A 27,046-nucleotide genomic window follows, 5' to 3' on the forward strand; every position below is an offset into this window, starting at 1 on the left:
CTGCACTAAACAGTATTTGTAATACCCTTTATATTACCCTCTCGACATAGCAATTTATTTAATCCACATAATATAGGGGCAATTATTTAATTCAAATAACTTCGATATCCCAAACATACGTTTACTAACGAAAATTAATCCTTATTGACGCTAAATAAGAGGTAAATTTGCTTGCAAAAACGAGATGAAATTCGCGTTAGATGCGCGAATGTACTTTTTGTTTTCCTTCTATCCGAATGAATCATGCAGTCGCCAGGCTCTCGCGCCGTGGACCGAACGTCCAACTTGAATTTTGAATCGCTACGTTCTTTATTCAAAAATTGCGCCTATTTTTTTTCGTGCGTTTTTTTGATTAACCACAGAGTATTCATGTATTATTCGAACTTTTTTCATCGTAATATTTGTTGAAATATTTTTTACGGTTACAAGTGTGAAGTTGAGGTGAAGTTGCATTTATGGTGTTGTTCTCAGTGCTATATATAGTTTAATCAAGTTTTACATATGTTACGTACAAATAAGGAGTGAGCTTTATGAGTGTGACTCATTCGTTAGCGTCAAATCAATAGCTATGAGTAACTACGGCATTGAGACGAATGTCAAAGTTTATGACTACAATTCCAGTTTGCTGTATTTAAATATGCTGTAACGGTTTTATTCTGCCCCTAGGATATTATAGATTCTAGGCAATATTACATTAACCTTACAATTAAGAAATAATGCTCTTATCGTCATTTATGCGTAAAGGCCTTTTATTTAAGATCGTGTATTCAACCGTGTACAACGATACACGCATAATATAGTGAATTTCAAAGAGAATATTTATGTAGGAGGAAATTATTTAAAATATTATTTTCTGTGCTTTTAAAGATACAAATAATGTTCTGATTAAAATATCCAGTAATGGATATTGTGCATGATCAGAAAAGCTTTAGGTAACATATAAGTTAATAACATAACCCCAATAAAAGGAATAAGGTTTGTGCACGTAACACTGCGGACTGATAGCGAAATTTATCTAAATATTCATAGAGATGCAAATATTATAACCATATCTCACAACTAAATGCTTGTTTCTGGCATCTGCAATTTGATGGAAAAAACCCTCGAGGTGAAGTAAGCTCTTATAAGATTATAGTCTTTATTGTATCTATAATCTCTAGTATACTTACATGTTATTATTGAAAATGACATTTTAAACTATGTATTTTGTTATGAAAATGCTATGTGATTTTGAATTGTTATTTTTTATCTAATTAGTGGCCGAATGTATCTTTTATGAGAAGATTATAACTACTATACAAGTCGTCAAATAAAGAATTTTATTTATCTAATAATAATATGCACATTGCTCGAAACAGTGATCTAGAGTCTAGAATCTAGATACATAAGTAATATCTGAGCATAATATGTACTTAATTTTTTTTTTACTTGGGCATTTCATCAAAAATACTGAACAAACTTCGATAAAATTTACTAGTCGAACTCTAATATTAAATAAGGAAAATACTTAAAAAAAATTGCAAGATTCGAATTCGTATTACAAAAAGTCTTCGATCTGGAATCATTTATTTTTCGGATATCTGGAATGCGGTATTTTTAACCTCTTTGACCTTAAGAAATCCTTTAACTTATTTCCTATGTCCCCATGTGGGGTATGTGCCAAATGTAACATGTGTTACTACCATCAATTTTCTTTAAGGTCGAGTAGGAAAGCTTTCATGCTAGGTCTAAACTTTATTCATAACTCATAGTCCCAAAGTCATAAGTTAATATTTGGTTTAGTTCCTTTTATATTATTAATAGGGTTTAACACTAAGTTTAATTTTAATTGTTTGAGATTAATTTGAACTCTACAGACGCTATTAATAATCGTAAATTGATAATAGTAATTCGTCAAAAGTATAATCCAATAGATGGCCTGAATTTTTTATACTGTGTTTTGTAAAAACACAGTTTAAAAAAATTTACATAAATAGGTATTTAATTTTAAAACAATACACTTATTTCGTGTTCTGGAAATGATAGAGATACCAAATAATATTTTCTACACAAGTTTGTGTATAAAGAACTAAGATGATCCTACAAAACACACATGAAAGCTTTTCACAAGAAGTTTCATATAGGTAAATGGTGAAGCTATTGCCGTTAGCTTACAACACGTGTAAGACGTAAGTCTCAACTCTCAAGTGATATCAATTAAACTCAAACATTTATTCATTAAATTAGACTTTTTCTAGAAGCACTTTTGAATTGTCATAACATAGTCTTACCAATTATCTACCACCGTTTCGGAAAACAGTTTCTACGGAGAAGAACCGACAAGAAACTCCGTAGTTGCTTCGTAATTGAATCTTTTCATCTGTCCATTTATCGCACTATTAAAAACTTACTGTAAACGTTTGCGAATGAGATATCAAAAATGTCCGAGATTCAAGCAAAACCGGTGTTATCAGATTAAAAATAATTGCTCCACACATCATTTGCAATTTGATTCGAAATAATTTATGGCACTCTATAGACTATATTTGATACGTTAGTGATTGAGGTCTGTTGATTTATGTCTGTGGTCTAATTGACGTTATCTGTGGAGGTTTTTTTTTTCTTTTTTTATTGGAACTTTTTGCAGATGTAACCTGCCAGCTTGAGTTAGTGGATTGTATTTTTTTTTAATTTTCATTAAAGAAGTTTCGTCGCTTGGCAAACAGATTACGGACTCTTTTAAAAATTGAATCGATTTTATTTTATTTTAATTTTGCATTGGATATCATAATATGGATTAGCTTTTAACTAAATAGAATAAAACCGGCCAAGTGCGAGTCGGGCTCGCGCACAAAGGGTTCCGTAGCAGCAAATATAATAAATTACAGTTAAATCAACCTATCTCAAAAACTATAAGAGATACTTTGATCAAACCAAAAATCGTTGAAAGAGTTAATTAGCATGCATCACCTCTATTTTTTTTAGAATTTTATACCCCGTAGTTATAAAAATAGAGGGGGGGGGACATACTTTTTACGACTTTGAGAGCTGATATCTCAAAAACCGTTCACTTTAAGAAAAATGTTTTTTAGAAAACTTTATATCATTTTAAAAGACCTTTCCATTGATACCCCACACGGGTATGTACATCGAAAAAAAAAATTTCATCCCTCAGTTACATGTATGGGGGGCCCCACCCCCAATTCTTTTTTTTACTATTTAGTGTCATATTTTTGTAGCGGTTCATACAACACATATTCCCATCAAATTTCATCACTGTAGTACTTATAGTTTCCGAGTAAATCGGCTGTGACAGACGGACAGACGGACAGACGGACAGACGGACATGACGAAACTATAAGGGTTCCGTTTTTGCCATTTTGGCTACGGAACCCTAAAAATTAACTTACGGTAAACAATTATAACTTAAGCATGCTATTTTTTGATTAAATCTGTCGCAATGTATAATTTTATTCGACAAAATAATGTTTAAAATAATTTTTATTTTTACGACATTTTATATAACCACCGTAATATTTACGTGTAACAAGTAACAACCGTGAGTCGCTCAAACTTAATAAACATTACCGTTAAACCTTTACAAGGCATGCCAAATTATATTTTGTTAATTATGAGTGCGTATCAAATAAAAATAACGCTTAGAAAGTAATAGCTGTTTAAATTTCAATGCACAGAGCGGTCTCGCTTCTTGGTTAGACTTTCAAAAATCTCTCTGACGCATCTTTAGTCTGTCGCCAGTAATTTGGCGCGAAGGTAACAATAGTCAATACAGATTATTAATTTGCATCGTGCATAGATAATATAGATCGTGATAGTGTTTGTGACGTTCGGTTCTACTACATAATATAATGGCTCGCTCGTTGAAGGAGGCTTTTCGAAAACTATGGAATATAACTTGGTTGTTCACGACGAAAGTGTTTTTGGTAAATATTTGTTTATAATCTTCCTTTATTATTGTATCGGTATTTAATAAGCATATTTATTTGTGATCTTTGTACTGTATTTCGAAACATTGATCAAATATAAGATAAAATTATGAAGACACGTAGAACAATGCACTAGGACACTGGACAAGAGTTTTCCGTGCTAAAATTGTTTTCATTTTCGCGTAAGATTTCACGTATATTAAGATCATGATCAATACAAATTACCTTAAAATAGTTAAGTGTAAGACGTCTCCTAATTATTATTAGTACGTACAGCAGCTGTAAGAATACCTCCTCTCGAAGATTGCAATCTGTTTTTTTTTTGTTGTAGATTATTGATGTTTTTTATAGTGTTCGCGAAATATCAATGCATAATATTTTTAATTTTATTATATTATAAAAACTGCGTGACCAGGCAAAAATCATGGAAAGTATTTAATTTTTATTTTTAAGATAATTAATGTCAAAATCAATTAGTAGTGGAAAGTAGTGTTGCAATCTGAAGGAATTTATGTGTAATTTGATATATATTACGGCCGATTGTAAAATTTAACACTTTCATGATTCGTACGTGAAAGTGGATAAAAAATGATATTTTCGAAGTTTTTGTGTCTCATAAAATTTAAGATGTAATTATTACATGATGAAACGTACGTAAGACATAATTTTTGTACGGTCTTGAAATTTAAAATCCTATAATATGATTTACGATTTTAAAGATACATTCTAGTATCTAGATTAGACTAAGGACGACTGTTAAGACATATGCCTCAGTAAAATATTATATATCCCTTATGGAATATTAATTTAACAAACAATTTATTATTTAAATAATAAATTTTCTTTGTAATAAAATGCTGAAATATTGTCCATGTCATATAAAAATTGTGCGTTTTTTAACCGAATAAATAAACTAAATTACTTGAACTTATTTATTTGAAATTTATTTTAATTACCAGAATAGGCTGTTTTGTATCAAACATTTGCGTTTCCAGAAAACAACAAAATAATAACAAAACCACAGATTAAGGAAAAGGAATAAAGTAAACAATTGAGTCAGAGGTAAATTATATTTATTAGCTTGTGCAATACTATTCCCCATATAACTGAGAAATAAATTGACAAGGAATTATAAGTTAAATTATAATAATTATACCTAAGTATTTTACATGTATAAGTTTTTAAGCGCCTAAGCAAAGTTCTATACATTTAAAAAAGCGTGTTTGCCGAGCACACGTGTCAGAAGTGAAACTTCTTTTTCAAGATTCAAAATACCAAAATCGTCGCCTTACTCCATGGCGTGACGGTATTGCCATGACGTGATCTTGAAATTTTACTCTCAACGCGGCTAAAGAAGTTTCACTTCAAAACTTAAAAATAAAAATACCATGTTTATCGTTCACTTTCATCATTTAAACTACAGTCATTTCTATATGCACTAATCATTTTACGTTTGCTGTTTTCATAAGTTTTCACCTTAAAAGTCCTACTAAATAGTCAATTTATTAGTCTGGAAATTTCAATTAACTTACTTAAATATATTTATTACTAAATAATATATAATAATATTATAATCCTTATTTTATCGATAACGAGACATTCTTGTTAGACGGAGTGGGCGATGAATATGGACGCAACAAAACGACCGGTCCCGATTAAATTCCGTTCGAGGTTTTGTACATAAAAATATTTAACGTTATTTCATATTACCTGGATAATAAACTTAATAGTTTGGTAGAAGGTGTCATTTGTGCAATTAATTCTATGTTTGTTTTTTTTTTATTTCTGGTGAGCTATGCCTGCAAATAGCTTGGTAAAGGTCGCTTAAATCTATGTAATGTGCAATTTATTCTATTTGTTTTTTTTTTTTATTTCAAGACCTTTTGTAGAATAAAGACTAAATAAATAATAGATGTGTGATTTAAGACATTTTACTTGGGGAATAAGAAGGTAATAAAGAGTGATATAATCGTCCGATACGCGACATCTCGTTTTGATCCTCCTTTGTATTAATTATTCTATGTATTATTTAATATTATGTTAAATATATAAAAATAAGGAATTCACAATATACTTTATCGCTATCAAAATCAATCTCAATCGATTTCAATGTGTTTCAATCAAGATCGGAGATACAATCGTGAATGACATTTAAAAAATCCCGCGCTTTTTTACGTCACGTTGACAGATGGGCAGAGACATTTTGTGTTGTTTTTTTCGAATAATAAAACCACTATAAAACGGATTTTAAGAAGTTACCTAATAGAAAAGATTCTTATACCTACATCTTTATCTCTTATATATAAAAATGAATCGCAAAATGTGTTGGTAAGCGCATAACTCGAGAACGGCTGAACCGATTTCGATAATTCTTTTTTTATTATATTCCTTGAAGTACGAGGATGGTTTTTATGTAGAGAAAACGTAAATATGTACCACGGGCGAAGCCGGGGCGGACCGCTAGTCTTTATATATAAAAATGAATCGCAAAATGTGTTGGTAAGCGCATAACTCGAGAACGGCTGAACCGATTTCGATAATTCTTTTTTTATTATATTCCTTGAAGTACGAGGATGGTTTTTACGTAGAGAAAACGTAAATATGTACCACGGGCGAAGCCGGGGCGGACCGCTAGTCTTATATATAAAAATGAATCGCAAAATGTGTTGGTAAGCGCATAACTCGAGAACGGCTGAACCGATTTCGATAATTCTTTTTTTATTATATTCCTTGAAGTACGAGGATGGTTCTTATGTAGAGAAAACGTAAACATGTACCACGGGCGAAGCCGGGGCGGACCGCTAGTAAAAAATAAAATCGTAGTTTAAACTGTACATTGAATATTTTAAAAGAATACTGGGATCATGTTCTACCATCGATATCGAAACCAAAAATAAAGTTTCTAATATTTTTGTCTGCTTATTATTCTGTTTGGTTATATGTATGTCCGGGGTAAACTCAAAAAGTACTGCATGGATTTCCTTCAAATTGTGCATGAATATAACAGCTAACAGGTCGGGTCAACATATAAGCTATATATTATCACGGGAAGAATACGAACGGAGCAATGCGGGTAAAACCGCGGGGCACAGCTAGTAGTCTAAATAAAATGATAAATCCTGTATCAGGTTATGAGTAAGCGACTAATTGATGAGTCAGGGTTGGGGGTATCGGCTTCCTGCATGTATATGTCTGAGTGCTTTTAAATTGTTGCTAAAGGGTTCGTACGGATTGTTTTGGCCGGCTTTGCTTCGAATTATCAGAAAATTAACCTTGATATGCGATTTATATGTATATAATTTTTATTTTTTAATAATATGTTGGATTTTATTGTGAAAATATTCTATTGGAAATACAGGGTCACTTCATGTATGTCTGCTTAATTTTTTTAAAGTACGCTTAATAAGCTAACTTAATAAGATATTCGATAACTATTTAATATTCTACGTGTTACTTTCATCTGAAGACACAAGAACTAACACAGAATACATACAATAGTAACTATGATATAACTTTCATATCAGCTATTACGTGGCAAGCGAAAAACAAATTCATCTTATAAATAGAATAATCAAGGATATTTTCCTCATAATGTTTTATAGCCCTATAGTAAATGTGTTATAAATTATAATACTAATTTATATAATATTGACGCAACGTAAGTTTCGCAAGCGCCTGCCCACACGGTATTATGTATGCAAATTATAATGTTGCAAGGATCGGAATTTTAATAGTGTTTAGTTAATATATCTGGTAACACTAAATCCTATGCAAGTTATGTGTCACTAGTTGTGACTCGCGGTTGTACCTGATCTTTTAATGGGAATATATAGGATCGGAAATAAAAATGTTTTTGTTGGCGTCCGCGTCAGTATGAAAGAGCTTTTTTGCATTGCATTGCATTTTGATATAAAATGAGTAAAACGAAAGAATCTAGTGCTAAAAATATTTTTTCTTTGTCTTTTTAATTTTACCATATTTAAGTATTTCGATTTATTAATATAGATAGAGTTTTCTTACTATTACAATTATAAGGACACATGTAATTGTTTGTTAAATTTGGGACGACAGCGTTATGTGAGATTTTATTTGTTTATTATTATTCCAGACCTTATTAAGTTATAAATTATAATGTTATTGACAGCTCAATCCTAAACAATTATTATCATGAAAGTTACTCAGTCAGAAATTAATTAAATTCAGTTACCCACTTTTACTAGAATTTTTAGAATATTTATTTGACCGTCTCCTTGGTACAGTGGTTGACGCGTGAGCGTAGCACCGAGGGGTCCGTGGTTCGATTCCCGGTGGAGATGAAGATATAAAAAAAATGTCTCGGTCTGGCAGGACACAGAAGGCTGATCACCTACTAGGCTACTTGTCCCTAAAGAAAATCGATCAGTGAAACGGATGTATAATGCATCTGCCCCTTACCCCACTTGGGGACGTGGGACTTCACTTACTTTATTTTATGTAATTGTTAAATTTTTTGAATGAATTATTTTGGAACTCATTCATAAGCAATGAATTTGAATGATTATTCACATTTTTTTATTAATTTCGATGGAATACAACCGACATTAAAAGTACGTATCAACTGTGATTAAAATTAGTAATGTGTGCAAGTTTGATTCGCCTTGACATATTCTATTTATTTGATAATTATTCCATTGAAAAGTTACATTTGGGGTTGCATTTTTTAGAGGACGCAATTTTATTTTTTTGATGTGTAGGGGGGTTCAGTGTGAAGCTATCACCAAGTTTGTGGGGTCGCCACCCTTGTCCCACGGCCGCCATCTTGAAAATTGCGGTTGATATGGTTTTTACGATATATCTCTTTAACTATTTATTTGATAAAAAAAATTGTTAACATTGTTTGTTGCAAATTAAATTCTCTACAACTTTGGTCCAGTAACTTTTTGTCGTAGAACTATAAATAAAAAAGTTATAAGCGAAAATGTTCAGAAATTAGAGATATTTATATTTTTCAATAATTTTTTTTTTATCATTTTACGAAGAAATGCTATCAGACCATTATTGTAGATTGTTTTTTGAGGAACAACTTTTATATACAACATTTTTTCATTAAGTAAATAGCTAAGATTTTACAGCGCTCCGAAGTGAGTACTATTTTTCAGTACTCTTAACTATACAGTATACATATATTATGTGTGTACTAATAATAATTTGTCATCAGTAATTGTTTTAATTTTGCAATATTATTAATAATTAATTATTGACTGAACTGACTTGAAGTCTGGAAGCGCGTTTTTTTTACGTCGAAAAGCAGGGCTGAAATGTTCTGCAGTGTGCTTCCATTGTTCTGGAGTCTGGGAAAAGAGCCAATAGCCATTATATGTATAGTTAGGAGTACTGAAAAATAGTACTCACTTCAGAGCGCTGTAAAACCTTAGCTTTTGACGTAATGAAAAAATGTTGTATGTAAAAGTTGTTCCTCGAAAAACAATCTACAAAAATGGTCTGATATCATTTCTTCGTAAATTGATAAAAAAAAGTTTTATTGAAAAATATAAAAAGCTCTAATTTCTGAACGTTTTCCCTTATAACTTTTTTATTTATAGTTCTACGACAAAAAGTTACTGGACAAAAGTTGTAGAAAATTTAATTTGCAACAAATAATGCTAACAATTTTTTTTATCAGATAAATAGTTTAAGAGATATATCGTAAAAACCATTTCAACCGCTATTTTCAAGATGGCGGCCGTGGGACAAGGGTGGCAACCCCACAAACTTGGTGTTAGCTACTCACTGACCCCCCCTACACATCAAAAACATAAAATTGCGTCCTCTAAAAACTGCAAGGTTAGGCCTAAAAAATGTAACATTTCAATGGAGTAAATTTAATATCAACGATCCGTATGTCATCGGAATTAGAGCAAAGCGAAGTTATGATCTTAATTAGGTTATGTTTTATCGTATTGTATCGGAATAGAATAACATTATTGTTTTTATTTTATCTTTCTTATATATAAAAATGAATCGCAAAATGTGTTGGTAAGCGCATAACTCGAGAATGGCTGAACCGATTTCGATAATTCTTTTTTTATAATATTCCTTGAAGTACGAGGATGGTTTTTACTTTTTATGTAGAGAAAACGAAAATATGTACCACGGGCGAAGCCGGGGCGGACCGCTAGTTTATAATAAAAATAGCTTTATGTTAAAGATTGAGAATAAATAATACTATAAGCGCCCAATAAATAAATTATATTGAGACCTCCTACATTATCTATTTGTAACTGCTCGCCCCGTTTTGATCAGATTCAAGAGGTAGAAAAATAGCTACATATTAGGTAATATGTATTAAGTTTAACTCGGCTCATAAATCTTATGAAAATCAGTCTGTCCGTGACGCTGTTTGTAATGTGTTCGAAACGTCGGGTTAATAAGTGATCTATCTAATATTCAATGTAGTCTCTGTTTTGATATGTGTATAATATTTGCGATAATTACTAACACAAAGTTAACAAGAAAATATTACTTTGAATCGAAAATAAAGATGGGTTAAAACTTAAAATCTGTCTCTAAATTAAGTAATTATATTATGTATATACATATATAGCTGTGCCGCGCGGTTTCACCCGCATTGCTCCGTTCCTGTTTGTCTAAGGGGGATGATATATAGCCTATAACCTTCCTCGATAAATGGGCTATCTAACACCGAAAGAATTTTTTTAATCGGACCAGTAGTTCCTAAGATTAGCGCGTTCAAACAAACAAACAAACTCTTCAGCTTTATAATATTGGTATAGATTTAAAATATCATATTCTAAGTGTTAATTTTGTGTGCAAAAGTTATTTTTAAATGCTTCCTTAATAAAATAACGTTATCCCCAGAAAAGAATTTCTAGCAAACAGCAAATTACGCAGAGTTACTCAGAATATAAAAATAAAATTCCAATTCCGAATAATCATAAGCGAGTCATTTTGTTAGAAGGAAAATTGTTTATTCTTCGCTAAAATGTTTGCAGTATTCAATTATTGTTTATTTTAAGTTAAGGCTTTGTCAGACAGGACGCGTACTTAGCGCGCGTCAGAGCGTTAAGTTGACGCCGCGATATGACGCTAAGATGTGTTCTACTACCATCGTAGAATACCGTCAAACAGAGCGCCGGCGCTAGTAGTACGCAACGCTCTGTCGCGGCGTTAGGACGCTTTAACGTCGGGTGTTGTATTTTTTTACAAATTTTATTTTAGCGTCGGAGTTAATAGGCGTAAAATAATAATAAAATACTGCATAATGACCGAAAATTTGATAGAATTGGTTAGAAAATATCCATGCTTATATAATACGAAGGATAGTTCATATAAACTATAAAGATATATCAATGAAGGCAAAATTGTGGGCACAAACCGGAGAAGAAATTAATGAAACTGGTAAGTAAAAAATTCTTTCGACTCCGGAGTTAATATCGCTGTACCTTGTTTTGTTCGTAAGTAATAATTATGTAAACAACATGCAGCTTTAATAATATCAATTGCTGTGTCCTAACGCGCGCTAAAGCGTTCTGTTTGACGAAGCCTCGCGCGACGTTAAAACAGGACGCTGTAGCGCTACTACGCAGCGCTAAAATACGCGTCCTATCTGACAAAGCCTTTATAGAACATGATTATGAAGTATGTATTTAAATACAATACATATTTACATAAAAAAGATTTTTCATTTCACATAACGCTTTGTATGACGTCCGCTTATTATGACGTGTTTGTCGATTCCCTCGATGTCATTATAAACGGATTCCACTGTAATTGTTTTTTTGTCTGTTATTAGGGTAAATATGTAAATACGTATTCCTAATGTGTTATGTACTTAAATTCATGAATTAAAATGCAAGTACACAGTGGTTTTGTACAGCCCTAGAAAAAAATAATTCATATTTTTTGACGCTAACGTATGCGGAACAGCCAGGAACAGCTAATTAAAAACTCTAGCACTAAAGAACACCATTTAATGTGTTTTTATTTTTTTAGTGAAAAAAGTTAAAATAATGAAAGTGTTGTGTGCAAAGTGTTAAATGTTATAACTATAAGGTTATGACTCAAACATGGAGAAGGAAATTCAGCTGGTTGACAGAAGGCAAGCTTGCTAGACTATGGGTGGGTATACCTATTGTAACTTTAATATAAACATACTATACCTATGTGCCGCGCGGTTTCACCCGCGATCGAACCTGAGGCAAAAAAAGTGAAAAAGTGCCAAAGTGTCTCTTATTCCCTGTCAGTTTACGCCGTGAATTGAACTGGATGGCAAATTCATATTATATACCATAATTTTTACCTGACTGATTATTGCGATCATAATATAATTTGCCAGTCAGTTCAATTCACGGCGTAAACTGTCTGGAAATAAGAGACGGCCCCAAGTTCCATTTCCTTACTTTGCCATATTATTAATGAAATACAGAAAATGGATTAGCAAAACAGATGCAGCATGTATGCATAATGCATGATGCATCTGTCCCAAATCCCACTAGGGAATACGGGACTTCACATATTTAATATGGAATGGAATTCTTGTAAATCTCATATATCATAGAAATCACAACATTAACAGAGGCTCTATATTTTCGCAATGTGCGTTCTAAAAGGTGCCATTTTAGAGCGAGATGAGAAAAAGTCTACATTTTAAGACATACCTACTTAAAAACAATGACCTATTTATACTAGTAGACGCGGCATACGCCAACATCATTGCACTAAAAAACAGCGTAATTAATACATACCTACTTACTTACGCATTATCACCAATACAGTTGTTCTCTCTTTCACTCTCACGCACGAGACATAATACATGTCTCACTCGTGTACTTCGTAATAATAACTGCCGATTAAAATATAAAAAGAACGTCCAGCCACGACGCTGAATGGTGCGTGACTAAGTGAAACTCGGGCACTTAGCTGAGTTTTTTCTTGCCAAAATAGAGAGCGGGTAACGTATCTACCTTTTTTATATATCATAGCTTAAAAAAGTCAATTATTTGAATCGAGAAGAGAATTATTTGTAAACTAGATTTCCGCCCGCGGCTTCGCCCGCGTTTTCAAAGGAAAACCCGCATAGTTCCCGTTCCCGTGGGATTTCCGGGATAAAACCTATCCTATGTGTTATTCTGATGTATAAGCTATATTGTGGTAAAGTTTCATTCAAATCCATTCAGTAGTTTTTACGTGAAAGAGTAACAAACATCCATACAAACTTTCGCCTTTATAATATAAGTAGGATCATTTTAGTCAATCAAAGCCTACTATTTATTACTTATGTTATTAGGATAACATAGCCATTTAAAAAGATGCGCGTTTTAAAAATGTCACGGGCGCAGACAGCGGAAGCAGCTGCGTATGCGCATTGATATGTTATCATTTCCTCTCATAATTAAGCGCTAATTAATTAAATAATTGGTTTAAATAGCGGACTTTGTTATAACTTATAACGATATTGTAATTGGTTTATTTTGAAAGTGATGTAAACATACAATAGTGTAATTAGTTTATTTTTAAAGTAGAGTAAACATCTAAAGGAGATTTTTTTTATTGTTTACATTACACTAATCAAAACAATAACATTAAACAATTATTTTAGTATATTTTTAATTAAATAATGCGTAATATACTTTATGATTGTTATTTTAAAATAATTAGTTTTGTCATAATTTTGGCAATACGTTTTAGTTTGGTTTCCTTTTGAAATCTATTCTCAATTTATTCTGTATATTTTTTCCTTTACTACATACACTTAAAAACCTTTCCTTATAAATGAAACATCCGACCCAAAATGAATTTTCACATCGAATCAGTAGTTCCTATGATTCGCTGAACCGATCCTAAAATTGTTCAGCCCTGTTATATTCATAGTATTAAACCTACATTAAAGTATTATTGTGTATGTCTTGAATGTATTGTGTCATGACATTTCAGTAAAAAAATCTTTCTTTTTTAGTTTTTTTTAATTTACTTCCGCTTTCGTCCACCAGGCGGAGCTAGTAGCGGCGGTGAGGCGGCGGGGGCGGGGGGACAGCGATGATGACGAGGACCTGGGGCTTCCGCGGAGCCCACCAGCTTCACCACCTACTGATAAGGCTGATAAGGTAAGATTTTTTATGGTGAATTAAGTAGATAAATACACATTGGCTTAAACATTACAATAAGGAAATGAAATATGCATGGGTAAGTATTATATAGATTTTTAGGGGTAACGAAAATGTATGCTTGCATAAAAATACACGCAGTTAAATCATCCATAGATGGATTGATTACGAAAAAGATCAATCTGTGGGACTGATAATTGACGTGCGACTATAAATATAATTGGAAAGCCTCAAAAAAGAATTCATATATGACTGTGTACAATTTAACCCATTGAGCCAAGAACGGCCCGATCGGTCCACGACACAATATATTTCCTATTGTGTCTGTGATTCCGGGACCTGAGTTATTAAAATACTTCACAAAAGTATCCTGGTCCCTGTACCACCAAAGTACCACAGATCACTGAATACTAAATGCTTTAAAAAAGTTCGATGTTTGGCGCCATTGTTTCTGATTTAGCCAAGCTAGCGACATCTAGAAAACGCATGCAGAAACTCGTTAGTTTTCATTCTAGTGCGTAGAATGAAGACTAGATGGCGCTGTAATAAATTGCACAAGCATTAAATGTAATTGCAATTTATCTAGAATATTACAAGAGCATGAAAGTTTTATTGGCTTATTAAATTTTACTGGTAATAACTATAATTTAGTCATAATATTTATTATGCTTTTATGTCATTTCTATTATTATTATATCTAATCTTGAATCATAATATACCTATCAAGAGCTATCAAGGATGATAAAGTTGTGTGCGTATTAGGTAGGTAGTAGGTACAAAGTTTTATAAAAATAAATGTCCCTTGAATTTTAAGAAAAAAAATTACTTGGCCATTGTTTATCAGTCCTCTATACAAAAAGAAGAATTTGAGTTTCGAGTGACATTCGTGCGATTGAAATTCTTCGAAAAATCTCGATTTATATTTTCAGGAATAGATTTACAAGAGATTTAAGTACATATATTTAGTTTTTCCAATTATGTATTTGTTCTTGTAACATTTCATAATAGCCTTAGTAAGGCCTTAGTCCTTACGTGTAAGTTGTAACATAATAATAGTTTTAGGTGGTTAAATTACAATATATCGCTACTATAATTATCATTCCCTATTTACTAATAAATAAAATGTCATAATAAACGTTACATGAGCGAATACACATGCGAATTAGCTGCATGTGAAAGTGCATTGTATGCCGAGGTCATATGCACACGATGCTAATCAACAGTGTAACCGCTAAACTTAGGTACATTGTAAGTACATAATTATTATTTATTAGCAAACTTAACGGTTTTTTGGAATACAGACTGAGTATGGAAGACGTATATTATTTTGTACCAGAACAATATACTGTAGATAGAAACAGAGAAAATAGAGTAAAACACTGTTGACTCTATCAGCAATAAAAACATTTGAATCTATACTAATATTATAAAGAGGAAAGGTTTGTATGTATGTATGTATGTATGGTTTTCACGCATAAACTGGACCGATTTTGATGAAATTTGGCACAGATAATCTTTAGACCCTGAGAAAGAACATAGGCTAACTTTTATTGCGAAATATGTACCACGGGCGAAGCCGGGGCGGACCACTAGTATCATTATAAAAATAATTTGAAGATTTTTAACCACGTTAGATTTAAACCGCATGACGCATTATCTTTACAAAGTATAAAACAAAGTCGCTCTTTCTGTCCCTATATCCCTATGTACCTATGCTTAAATGTTTAAAAATCGCAACGGATTTTGATGCAGTTTTTTTAATATATAGAGTGATTCAAAAGGAATATTTTTCGGTTTTATATATAATTTACTAGCTTACCGCCCGCGGCTTCGCCCGCTTTCTCTAAAACCTAATAAATTATATACTAAAACCTTCCTCTTTAATCATTCTATCTATTAAAAAAAACCGCATCAAAATCCGTTGCGTAGTTTTAAAGATTTAAGCATACAAAGGGACATAGGGAAATAGGGACGGAGAAAGCGACTTTGTTTTATACTATGTAGTGATGATTAGGTTTTAGACATAGGCGAATCTGTGGGCGGAAAGCTAGTTTTCTAATAACTGAATCATTCTCATTAAATAATAGATCTCCTTTACACTGTTTACGTAAATCATTAATAGGCTTTATCCATACGGATATTTACATAATCTCAGATGATCCGTTTGTTTAAAATATATATATCGTCAACGCATTACACCCACGTCTCGCTTTCTTATGTAAAACAGTTTACATACAAGGTAACACCGTGTAACAGTAGTTATGCCGATCCTAACCAATTAAGGCTTGCATTATCTGTAGCGTCAAACGCACAGGCAGTCTAGCCGCGACCTTTGTTCGAAGAATACGCGCGATAAAAAAAAAACAACTGACAGTTTGAAAAAGCGCGCGTTCGGTTGACATTTGAAAATTAAAAAAAAATTGCGTTTGTAGTTTTTTAATTTAAGTGTAGTGCTAGTGGTTTTGAATAAGGATTTTTAATATAGGCATAATTATTTCAATAAGTATGTAAGTAGTAATTTGAAATCAAATTGTGCAAAAACAAATTAAAAATTAATTAAAAAGTTAATACAAATAATAATTACTTATAAATTTCTTCGACAAATGCGTTTAGTTTCACATTTCATCTCGAAAAAAAAAATAATCTTCACACGAACATGTTATTAACAACACTTCGGAAACAAATCGTAAAAACGAGTGACAATGGAAAGTGAAAAAAGTACGCATCTCGATAAATAGCTACAATTTATTGCATTTTTATTTGAACTGACGCTAATTAGATAAGGAAAATTGTGCTTATTTATAAATTTACCAAAAAAAAACCCACAAATTTATGAAGAACTTATTGGGGAAAATTTTTAATAATAAAATCTCATTGCAATATATTAAACGAGCCGAAAAAGTAACAAATTTAAAAAACATAATTAGAATATGTATTCATTTTCTAATATTTACCTTCACAAACTCTTGTGTTTATCCTAATAGTTAACGAGAGGATTAAAGTACCATTTAAATATTTTCAAACACAAGGTATTTATAATCAATTAAACGGCATTTACAATGAGTTGTCATAATAAAATAAAATGACCGATGTTCAGTTAGAGTCGCTACTCGCTTCATAAAGCATTCTGTTGCGAGAAATTTATATGAAATTTCAAACCGGAATTTAGTTGCAGTCATTTATATGAGTACCAATTTCAAAATAGTTAAAAGAATGAGAAATTTTAAAATGTTTAAGATTATTTTTTACTGACAAGTAACGTGCAGACGAAGAGATAATGATGTGCTGAAAAATAACAAGTTTTTTTGAGATATCATTTCAGGCTATGATAGAGATGACAAAGACTCGAAATTGTTAACAAGCGTGATAAAAAAATATATAATACTAGCTGCTCCGCGTGGTTTCACCCCTGTTGGTCGAAGCGTGATGATATATAACCTTCCTCGATAAATGGGCTATCTAACACCGAAAGAATTTTTCAAATCGGACCAGTAGTTCCCGAGATTAGCGCGTTCAAACAAACAAACAAACACACAAACAAACTCTTCAGCTTTATAATATTAGTATAGATATGTAGAATGTACATGATTTTTTTAAGCAGTGACAACACATGATTCAGGCATCGACCTAGAAAATTTTAATAAAAAACCGAATGAGATAAAGTATAATAATTGCAGCATATTTCCTGTACATAATTACTCGGTTAAATATTATCGTAAAATCTGGCCCCGATACGCTTCTTTTAGTATTTAACAAAGGTTAATTGAAAATTTATGCAAAACATTTATTTATAGTAAATTCTTTTGTATTATATTGTTTTATATGTACTTGTTTTTAATGTAACACTATCCTCTCCGACAATAATCAACTTTTTGAAAAAAAAAAATAAACACGTATTTTCTCACATTTGCTGCAGTGCACATATTTTTGGTAGGTTTAGCACTTATCAAAGTTTACCACTAATAGTAAAATAATCTTAAATTATTAAATTAGTGTACAACTCATCAATAAAGTTTCTCAAATTATCCCAATCCAAGCGGTGACAAAAAGTCAACAACCCAAAAACTATTTCATGAAATTACCTGTCTTAAGTCCATACCCAATAAATTATATAAAATTTTCGACTCTTCAGCAATAAAACGTCCAATTATAGCAAATGTACCAAATTGCTCAGATCAGCTGGCCAATATATTACTTCGCAGTTATCTGATATTTGAGATAACAGTTAAAGTCATAAAGTAACCGTATGAGAGTAACGGTGGTAATGTGGGAATTGGATAGTTATTGAAAATTTAATAAGTGTAAAAAATAACATTTATATGCATTAGAAACCTATAAAAACAAATCCTTGAACCTATCCTTTCTTTTATGGGAAAACCAAGACTTCTTCTAGAAGCACTTTTGAATCGTCATAATATATTTTTAAAATTTACCACCGATTCGGAAAGCAGTATCTACGGAGATGAACCAGTAAAAAACTCCATAGTTGCTACTTGCTAGTAAAGTTTTTCAAGTAGCTTATAATAAAATACAATTTGTCCATTTAGAAAATACAAGGAATTTGTCATTTGCAAAAGGATTCCTATTTAATGAGAATCATAAATAGATCTCGTCGGGTCGGCTTAAAATTGCCATCATAAAAACGCATTCTTTCTGACTTGTTAATCTAGTACACAGAAAATAAACAATAACTAACAAAAATAAATATAGCTAGGTGAAAACCTGTCCTCATCAAAGGCGTTCATTGAACATCAATATTATCTGGTTATGTCAGTTTTTGCACAGAAGATGGTCGTTAAAATATAACTTTATAGGGCATTAATCCAGGTCTATCCTTGAAACTTGGCAAGTTTTTGTCATCAACTAAAATAGATACAACAAGTTTTGAAGGACAATCGTTAAGAACTATTCCATTATAATGCAGTTATTTTTCTAGGTTCCCAAGATGCATTTTAAAGTTTAAACCTACTGTAAATAACATTAATAGGAATATGCCTATGACATTAATTTGAAACCAATAAAATTAATCTTCATATATCTTCGAATGCCATTTTAGCAATGCCCTGTCATGATCAAACCTCTATTATAGACGAAAATTCCTTCCCTTCACATTACTGACCTTACCCACGTTTCAAAAACAATTTAGTAACATTGATCGTTAACAAGCCTTCACAGTTCAGTTTTCTCTGACCTTCGTAAACCAAAAGCAGAAAATATAGGATTAATAACAAAACACCTAGTACATGCGGTAGTTCACGTAGCCCATATAACAACAGAACATTACGCAACACATTACGTACAAAGGCACTTTTGATGCTTCTGGGAGGGGATCAGAAATCGGTTTAATGACGTCAGAACAACAAGTCTGTAATCCTCTTTGTTGGGTGCGCAATAAAACCCCTAATGAAATAATTACATATACCATTTTGTTGATTTCTGAGTAACACGATTGTTATAGAAATTTCGTGGATTCCCAGGCGTTAATAATCGTAATTGATCAAGCCTGATTATAAATAAATTTGGGTAATAATGCAATTTAGGTTTTAGAGATGTTGCAAACACTTCGTTTCCTAGATACATATTTTCCATATTATTCTAGCCTAATAAGAAATCATAAGACGAAAATTACTTTATAGGGCAGAGTTTCTATATCAGAGATCTAGCACAGAATACTAGATATCGATTACATATCAAGTGCTTTGACCTCTGAAGGAATTGTCTCTCTGACTCCAAAAGGCAATCGGCTATTTGATATGTATCGTCTACATAAATACGTCATTATTTGTATTTATTTTTTATCAGTATCCCTCAGAAATTTTACCCCCGGAATATAGTTAAAAAACGTGTAGTGGTGTCAAGGGACACCCGGATAGAACGAAGTTACTAAAATAACTGGCTTGCTTTTATGAGAGAGATAGAGATAAACAGAGAAACATGCGCACGCCACACGACTTACAATATAGCAAAAAATATCGTTCCGTTTTGGTCTTAATTCCGTCTAGCCCCCTTTCGCAACGCTTGATAAGGAATTTTTCCAAAACCTCTATCACAGTTAATAATTTAAATAAATAAAATGCAATCTTTAAGTGACAGCTTAATTCCGTAATTTCACTTATTAATCCATTTGACCTCTGAGCTCTGACCGTTTCAAAACAATTACAAATTACTAAATTCTAAATTTGATAGTAAAATTGATTAAAATATGTTGTAATCGTCACGAATGTGGTCAAGGCCATGTTTTGTCATGTTCGTCTACTTCTTTGTCTATACACGTGCTTTTGTTAAACTTATTGTTTTAATTATGACGTTATTAATTCCCGCGGTGTGCTTTTTATTTATTAAAAAATAAAGATAGATAAGGCTTAAGAAATGGTTGATTACCTCTGTTTTTAGAGTCGCGTTTTTTTTGCTATTTCCTTGCAATATTCTCTTTAAAATGTGATGTGGAGTGGATATGATATTGCTAGGAAAAGGAATGAATTAAAAAAAAACAAATGAATTAAAAATATGAAATAAAAAATCCTTCCAAAACAGGATTTTGTCTGTTGGATCAGACATAATAATTATAACAACTGTTTAACTTCTCAATGTAAAGTGATGTATCAAAAAATAAATAGCAGGAGGTACATATCCTTAGATATAATGTATCATTATAATTTGAAATTGCTTCACCGGCGGATGATTGTTACATATTGTAGGCAATATTACATAGGCATAATATTAAAATAGATTTATTCCAATATAATGAAGTGTTTTTAAACTCCTAATCCAAACCAGAACGGCGTGATTACTACCGGAACTAATCATCTGCTTCCTTTAGTGATGTAAAAGTATTAAATAATATTATTAATGTGGTCGAAAATTTTTTAGTCATCAGATGTGTTAAATAGTACTTTGAAGTTTGAACAATAAAGTTGTTTCTTTAATGATTTGATATTAAACTTTATACATAAAAAAATCGTCCGCCTTTTTTTAATGTCGGTTATAAACGAAATCTAATTTATTTAAGCAAAAGCATTTTTATAATAATCCAACGATTTATGTAAAAATTTATAAAACTATATATGATACCCAACATAAAAATTGTCGTTTTATTTTAAAGCTCAGATCAAACATACAATTCAAAACTTCCTTAAAAGCCTTATAAATTATATATCTCCAAATTAGACGACGATTACCACCAATCCGAACGTTTAAAAGTCTTTATTTGTAAAACGACAAAAAAAATCGATAATTTATGGATTATCGACATTTGTTTTGAAACCAGCACATCACTAAATCGGTTCGCGTCACTACCTAATCCTTACACAATGAAAATAACGTAATCAAACACCAAAAATGGTATACTTACACAACGTATTGTTCGATGGAAAATATTTTTATTTCACGTTTAGTAATATAAACATTTTTGTATAAAATATTCATGTGTTATGAAAAGTTTTTAATATACGAACCTGATTAAATATTGTGTATTTTTAATCCAAAGATTAGTTGTATTTTTGTTTGTAACATTTTTTCAAGTTACTTGTTATTTAAGTTATCAATGCTTAAATGATTGGAAGACTTATGCTACATAACATAGAAGATACATATATACGAAGAAGCACATAATATGTAATACAAACATAGTAATGATATAATTAAAACAAATACAATTAAAACTGCTCTAAATATTAATTTTTTTTATCTAAATGAAAAATAGTATCTTTATTCGATATCTGCATATCAATTTCATTATGGACTCGTAGTAAGTAATCAACAGTATGTTTTTAACTGATATTTTTTAGCAGAAAAAATGAATATGCGAAGTACAAAGATACTAGTAAAACCAGCTGATAACCACATTCCGAGGGAAAATCTACAATTTCACGCAACCTCAGTGTTGTTTCTAGTAATGTTAAGGTTTTGTGGTTGAGGGACTAGAAAATAATAACCTCACATTATTTATTTATAGAGATGATTTGGATTAGTTAACCAGGGTCAATGCCCTAGATTAGTACAAGTTAATAGTGTGGTATCTACTTCTTTCTTTTTCTCCATCTCACATCTTCTTCTTTATATATAAAAATGAATCGCAAAATGTGTTGGTAAGCGCATAACTCGAGAACGGCTGAACCGATTTCGATAATTCTTTTTTTATTATATTCCTTGAAGTACGAGGATGGTTCTTATGTAGAGAAAACGTAAACATGTACCACGGGCGAAGCCGGGGCGGACCGCTAGTCTTATATATAAAAATGAATCGCAAAATGTGTTGGTAAGCGCATAACTCGAGAACGGCTGAACCGATTTCGATAATTCTTTTTTTATTATATTCCTTGAAGTACGAGGATGGTTCTTATGTAGAGAAAACGTAAACATGTACCACGGGCGAAGCCGGGGCGGACCGCTAGTCTTATATATAAAAATGAATCGCAAAATGTGTTGGTAAGCGCATAACTCGAGAACGGCTGAACCGATTTCGATAATTCTTTTTTTATTATATTGCTTGAAGTACGAGGATGGTTTTTATGTAGAGAAAACGTAAATATGTACCACGGGCGAAGCCGGGGCGGACCGCTAGTCTTATATATAAAAATGAATCGCAAAATGTGTTGGTAAGCGCATAACTCGAGAACGGCTGAACCGATTTCGATAATTCTTTTTCTATTATATTCCTTGAAGTACGAGGATGGTTTTTATGTAGAGAAAACGTAAATATGTACCACGGGCGAAGCCGGGGCGGACCGCTAGTAGCATATATAAGTAGATATTCGGTTGTGTATTTGTAAATAAAAATTAAATAATATATAGGTCACGTGCTTGCCTGCTTTTAATCTTACAAATATCTACCTCTAGCTCAATATTTTCTTATAGTTATCTCAAATTATCAATAGGCAATGCAATACATCTGACTTTTCCTCCTTTTACAGTAGGTACCTACTGTAATGTTCAAATGCTCTATTATACTTTACCCAATGTTTTCACTTCAGCTATTACTCACCCCTATACTAGAGTACACGTTTAGAGTAGAGGTTTATAAAACTATAGTAGTAACTAGAGTAGAAGTACTAGAAGAATCAACATAATATTCAGATAACTAAGTGTAACTCATCCAAGCGCAGTGGTTGGGGTTACTTTCTACGCTTTCCACGGTTCAATTGTTCTGAGCGTAATTGTTATCTGATACTGTGAGCATTGTTTGAAAAACTGTTTATTGACTCTCGGTTTCTAGTAAATAAGTATTATTGTCGATTTTAAATTGCTAAGTACGTAATATATCTATAATCTATTGTCTAATCAGTACAACAATTTGATTTTGATTTATTCTTCAATGATTTAAATAACAGAAGTAATTAATTTCTGTTGTTGAGGTTTTTATAAAGAAAATTAATATGTTGTTTGTATTTCTCGACAAACGAACTTTTGACTTTGGAAAAGTCTAGTAAAGTTACGTAGAATATCAATATAATAAAAATAAATTTTATCTTAGGTCCTGCTATCGAATCTTATCGAAAAACCAATATTTATAAACATATTCTTATATAAGTTTAAAAAAATACATATTCAAGAACAAATCGGAATATCTTTATTAAGTAACTAATATTATATTATTTTCAAATATAAATTATATGTAAGTACCTTATTTGTGTGTGAAATGATTTTTACATATTTAAACCATAAATTATTTATTACCAATAATGCATTCAGGAAACACAGCACTTATAAAAGTTATATATTTGAAGTTATCGCTCATATACGACAAGCAATTAATTGTTATCAGCCATCGATATCAGACAATTTGTATTGACGAGTATAATAAATTATTGATAAGAATATAATAGAAAACGCAAAAAGGTATAATAGGCGTTTGGGATCTTATTTATTTATGTTCCTTTAAAATATCTTAGGTTTAATGTTACTAACTGATAATATAATAGTGTATTAGTTACAGTATTAGTGTAATTGACGACGCGGTTGGCGCAGTGGTAAAGTAACTGCCTACTGAGCCGACGGTCCCGGGTTCGATCCCCGGTCAGGGCAAATATTTGTGTGATGAACTCAATTATTTGTTCTTGGGTCTGGGTGTTATTATCTATATATGTATTTATTAAATATTATATTTATCGTCGCCTAGTACCCACAACACAAGCCTTAATTGAGCTTACTGTGGGACTAGGTCGATTTGTGTAATAATGTCCTATAATATTTATTTATTTATTATTTATTTAATTCCGTATGACGGGGTAAATGCAATTAGAACGTAACTAGTGATTGACTAAACAAATATGAATGCTATTTTTACCAAACCCGTTTATTTTCACGCGATACCTTAGCGATACTTACAATATAACGATGCTCTGAAGTGGTAACTATTCACAATTTTCCGAATTACGGTTGCGGTTTTTTTGATAGATATAGTTAGGTTTTAGACAAAGTGGGCGAAGCTGCGGGCGGTAAGCTAGTAAGTAGTAGGTATATAAATTTAATAGCGGCCAGCTGCGTAGTAAGAAAGAAAGACATGTATTGTCATTCAAAACAAACACAGTAGGTACCAATGTTTTATTATTAACTAGCAGTCCGCCCCGGCTTCGCTCGTGGTACATATTTACGTTTTCTCTACATAATAACCATCCTCGTACTTCAAGGAATATAATAAAAAAAGAATTATCGAAATCGGTTCAGCCGTTCTCGAGTTATGCGCTTACCAACACATTTTGCGATTCATTTTTATATATAAGATTAAAAGATAATACTTAATGCGATAAGTATTTTATCAAATGAGTATAGACATCTGATTTGTATTGAAAGTACCCTTGAAAAGTACAGCAATCTTATTTTAATATACTACAAGCTTTCTACCCGCGGCTTCGCCCGCTGTGTCTTAATAATTAAACCTAATAAATTATATCTACATATAAACCTTCAATCACTCTATCTATAAAAAAGTGACTTTGTTTTATAATATCATGTAGTCTATGATGAGTCTATGTAGTGATGATGGATAACAAATCTTAGAAAAATAAAAAAAACACCAAAAGAATGCACTAAATTCCACACCATTAAAAGAAACATAAAAAAAATTATCCTCATTGCATGCATATTTTGTTCGCACTCTACATATACAGTTTATAGTGAAATTTCCGCGGCTCCCCTATGTCTGTATGTTTATCTGTCACCCCGTTTCCGGTGTGTCGTATCTGGAACAATTGTGTTTCAAAACAACGCACGGCTTTGTTGTGATTGTATAGCACTTGTTGAATTAATTTAAATATGTGATATTGCAGTTCTATGCAATTTTATAATGCGAACTTTTATTCGCAGTCTATTTGAATATAATAAAGAGCTTTTTTATAAACTTGGCCACATTGAGATTTTCTCCTTTAAGACAGGTTTTAAACGCGATTTACTCATTATGATTATTTATCGACGTTTCGCACACTTTGAAGCGAGCAAATCTAATGAATAAATCGCGATTAAAATCCGTTAAAATCTTTAATTTCTAGACCAACAAATCTATGCAGTTCTAATTATAATAAACCTTTATATTTATTATTTATAGTACTACTAGTGGTCCGCCCCGGCTTCGCCCGTGGTACCTACATGTTTAAACTATCCTATCTCTCAAGTTGGATCGAACTGCACATGGTGTGCGAATTTTATTATAAACGGTTAAGTGGTTTAGGAGTCCATTGAGGACAAACATTGTGACACGAGATTTATATATGTCGTGGTCATATCGTAGATTTGATCATTTCATGATATGAGTGGCCATTTCACGAAATGGTCGCATATCGTGAAATGGCCAACATAGTTTGATCAGATCGTTAAATCGTCAACGTTTCACGATTTGGTCATCCACATTTGGCCAGATCGTATAAAATATAAAGAGTCCATAAAATATTAAAAAAATTCAGAATAACTATATTCTAAAAACTTGTTTAATGTCATTAAAGTTAGTGCCGCGGCAGCGGCCGGCGAATGCCAGAAGCGAATCGTTTTTGCAATAGAAAACAGTTAGGTTAGGTTAGGTTAGACTTTGATAAACAACGCACGAGCCGAGCGAGCAAAGCGAGCGTGCCGCGGCAGCGGCCGGCGAGTGCCAGAAGCGGATCGCTTTTTAAAAAACAAACAATTATAATAATATAGTAGTAGTTTCTTAAATTATTTTATTTAAGTCGCATTTTTTCTTAAATACATATAAGATATCCACATTTTCCATACTACTCGTACCTCTTCGTCGTAAATTCTTTGCTATGACTTTCTTCATAATATTGTTATTAAACGAATTATGAAGTTTTTAACTGCGAATAATTTAATTTTCGCCAGCGGCCACCATCTTATCACATAAACACAGAGCTTGCAGAGCCTCTACCAACGATTAATGTAACTATTTTACGATATGATCAAATAATTTTGATCATTTCATGAAAAAACCGTGCGTTAATTGGCCATATCGTGAAACGATTTCTTATCATTGATCTGCCCAAACCACATCATGATGTGGCCAAACTAAATTGGCCATTTCACGATATGCGACAATTTCGTGAAATGGCCACTCATATCATGAAATGATCAAATCTACGATATGACCACGACATATATACATATTAAGATTTGCAGCATACTCTATTTCGAAGGCGCTTTAACTTGCAAACATGTCCACATCGCAAAATTTACATTCTGTGTTTCAATTACACGAGTTAGGTTTCCAATTTTCAAATGTCATTGCATTAATAGAATCTAGCTCTCACGAAAAATGTCTAGTACACGTCAGGCCAAGAAAAATGGCAACAAGTTAATTAATTCATTTGTAATAACATCGGGATTCCACGCAATTTGTCGCTTGATTAACTTTACACATAGCTGTTATGTTGTTATGCGATTTTGTTATAAAGGCTGATTACCCAAGACCCGAAAGACAGGAAAACTTTTATATGGAAATATGAAAGCATTAATATTGCAAATTATGGACGGAAAGGCTTACGAAAGTGTCATTTGAACGTGATTCAAACCTAATAAATGGGATCCGTCTCG

The 27,046-nt window shown here is 31.9% G+C and overlaps 1 protein-coding gene across 4 annotated transcripts in view; it reads left to right on the forward strand.

Annotated features, from left to right (window-relative positions):
* Window positions 1-11,966: 11,966 nt before the first annotated feature.
* The window catches only part of LOC149897019 (uncharacterized), a 30,708-nt gene continuing 15,628 nt past the window's right edge, over window positions 11,967-27,046 (forward strand). The window contains exons 1-2 of one of the 4 annotated variants that reach the window (XM_090116939.1): window positions 11,967-12,044; window positions 13,916-14,029. In XM_090116939.1, coding sequence (XP_089973065.1) covers window positions 11,982-12,044; window positions 13,916-14,029 — 177 coding nt within the window. In that variant the 5' untranslated portion in view covers window positions 11,967-11,981. Of the gene's footprint in view, window positions 12,045-13,915; window positions 14,030-16,338; window positions 16,537-27,046 lie in introns of those variants that run through there. The other 3 variants (XM_090116940.1, XM_090116941.1, XM_090116942.1) reach the window with 3 other exon arrangements.

This window comes from Colias eurytheme, chromosome 26, assembly GCF_061535395.1.
Source record: "Colias eurytheme isolate Ceu_HAF_F1 chromosome 26, ilColEury1 Martin Lab GWU primary, whole genome shotgun sequence".
Classification (NCBI taxonomy): domain Eukaryota; kingdom Metazoa; phylum Arthropoda; class Insecta; order Lepidoptera; family Pieridae; genus Colias; species Colias eurytheme.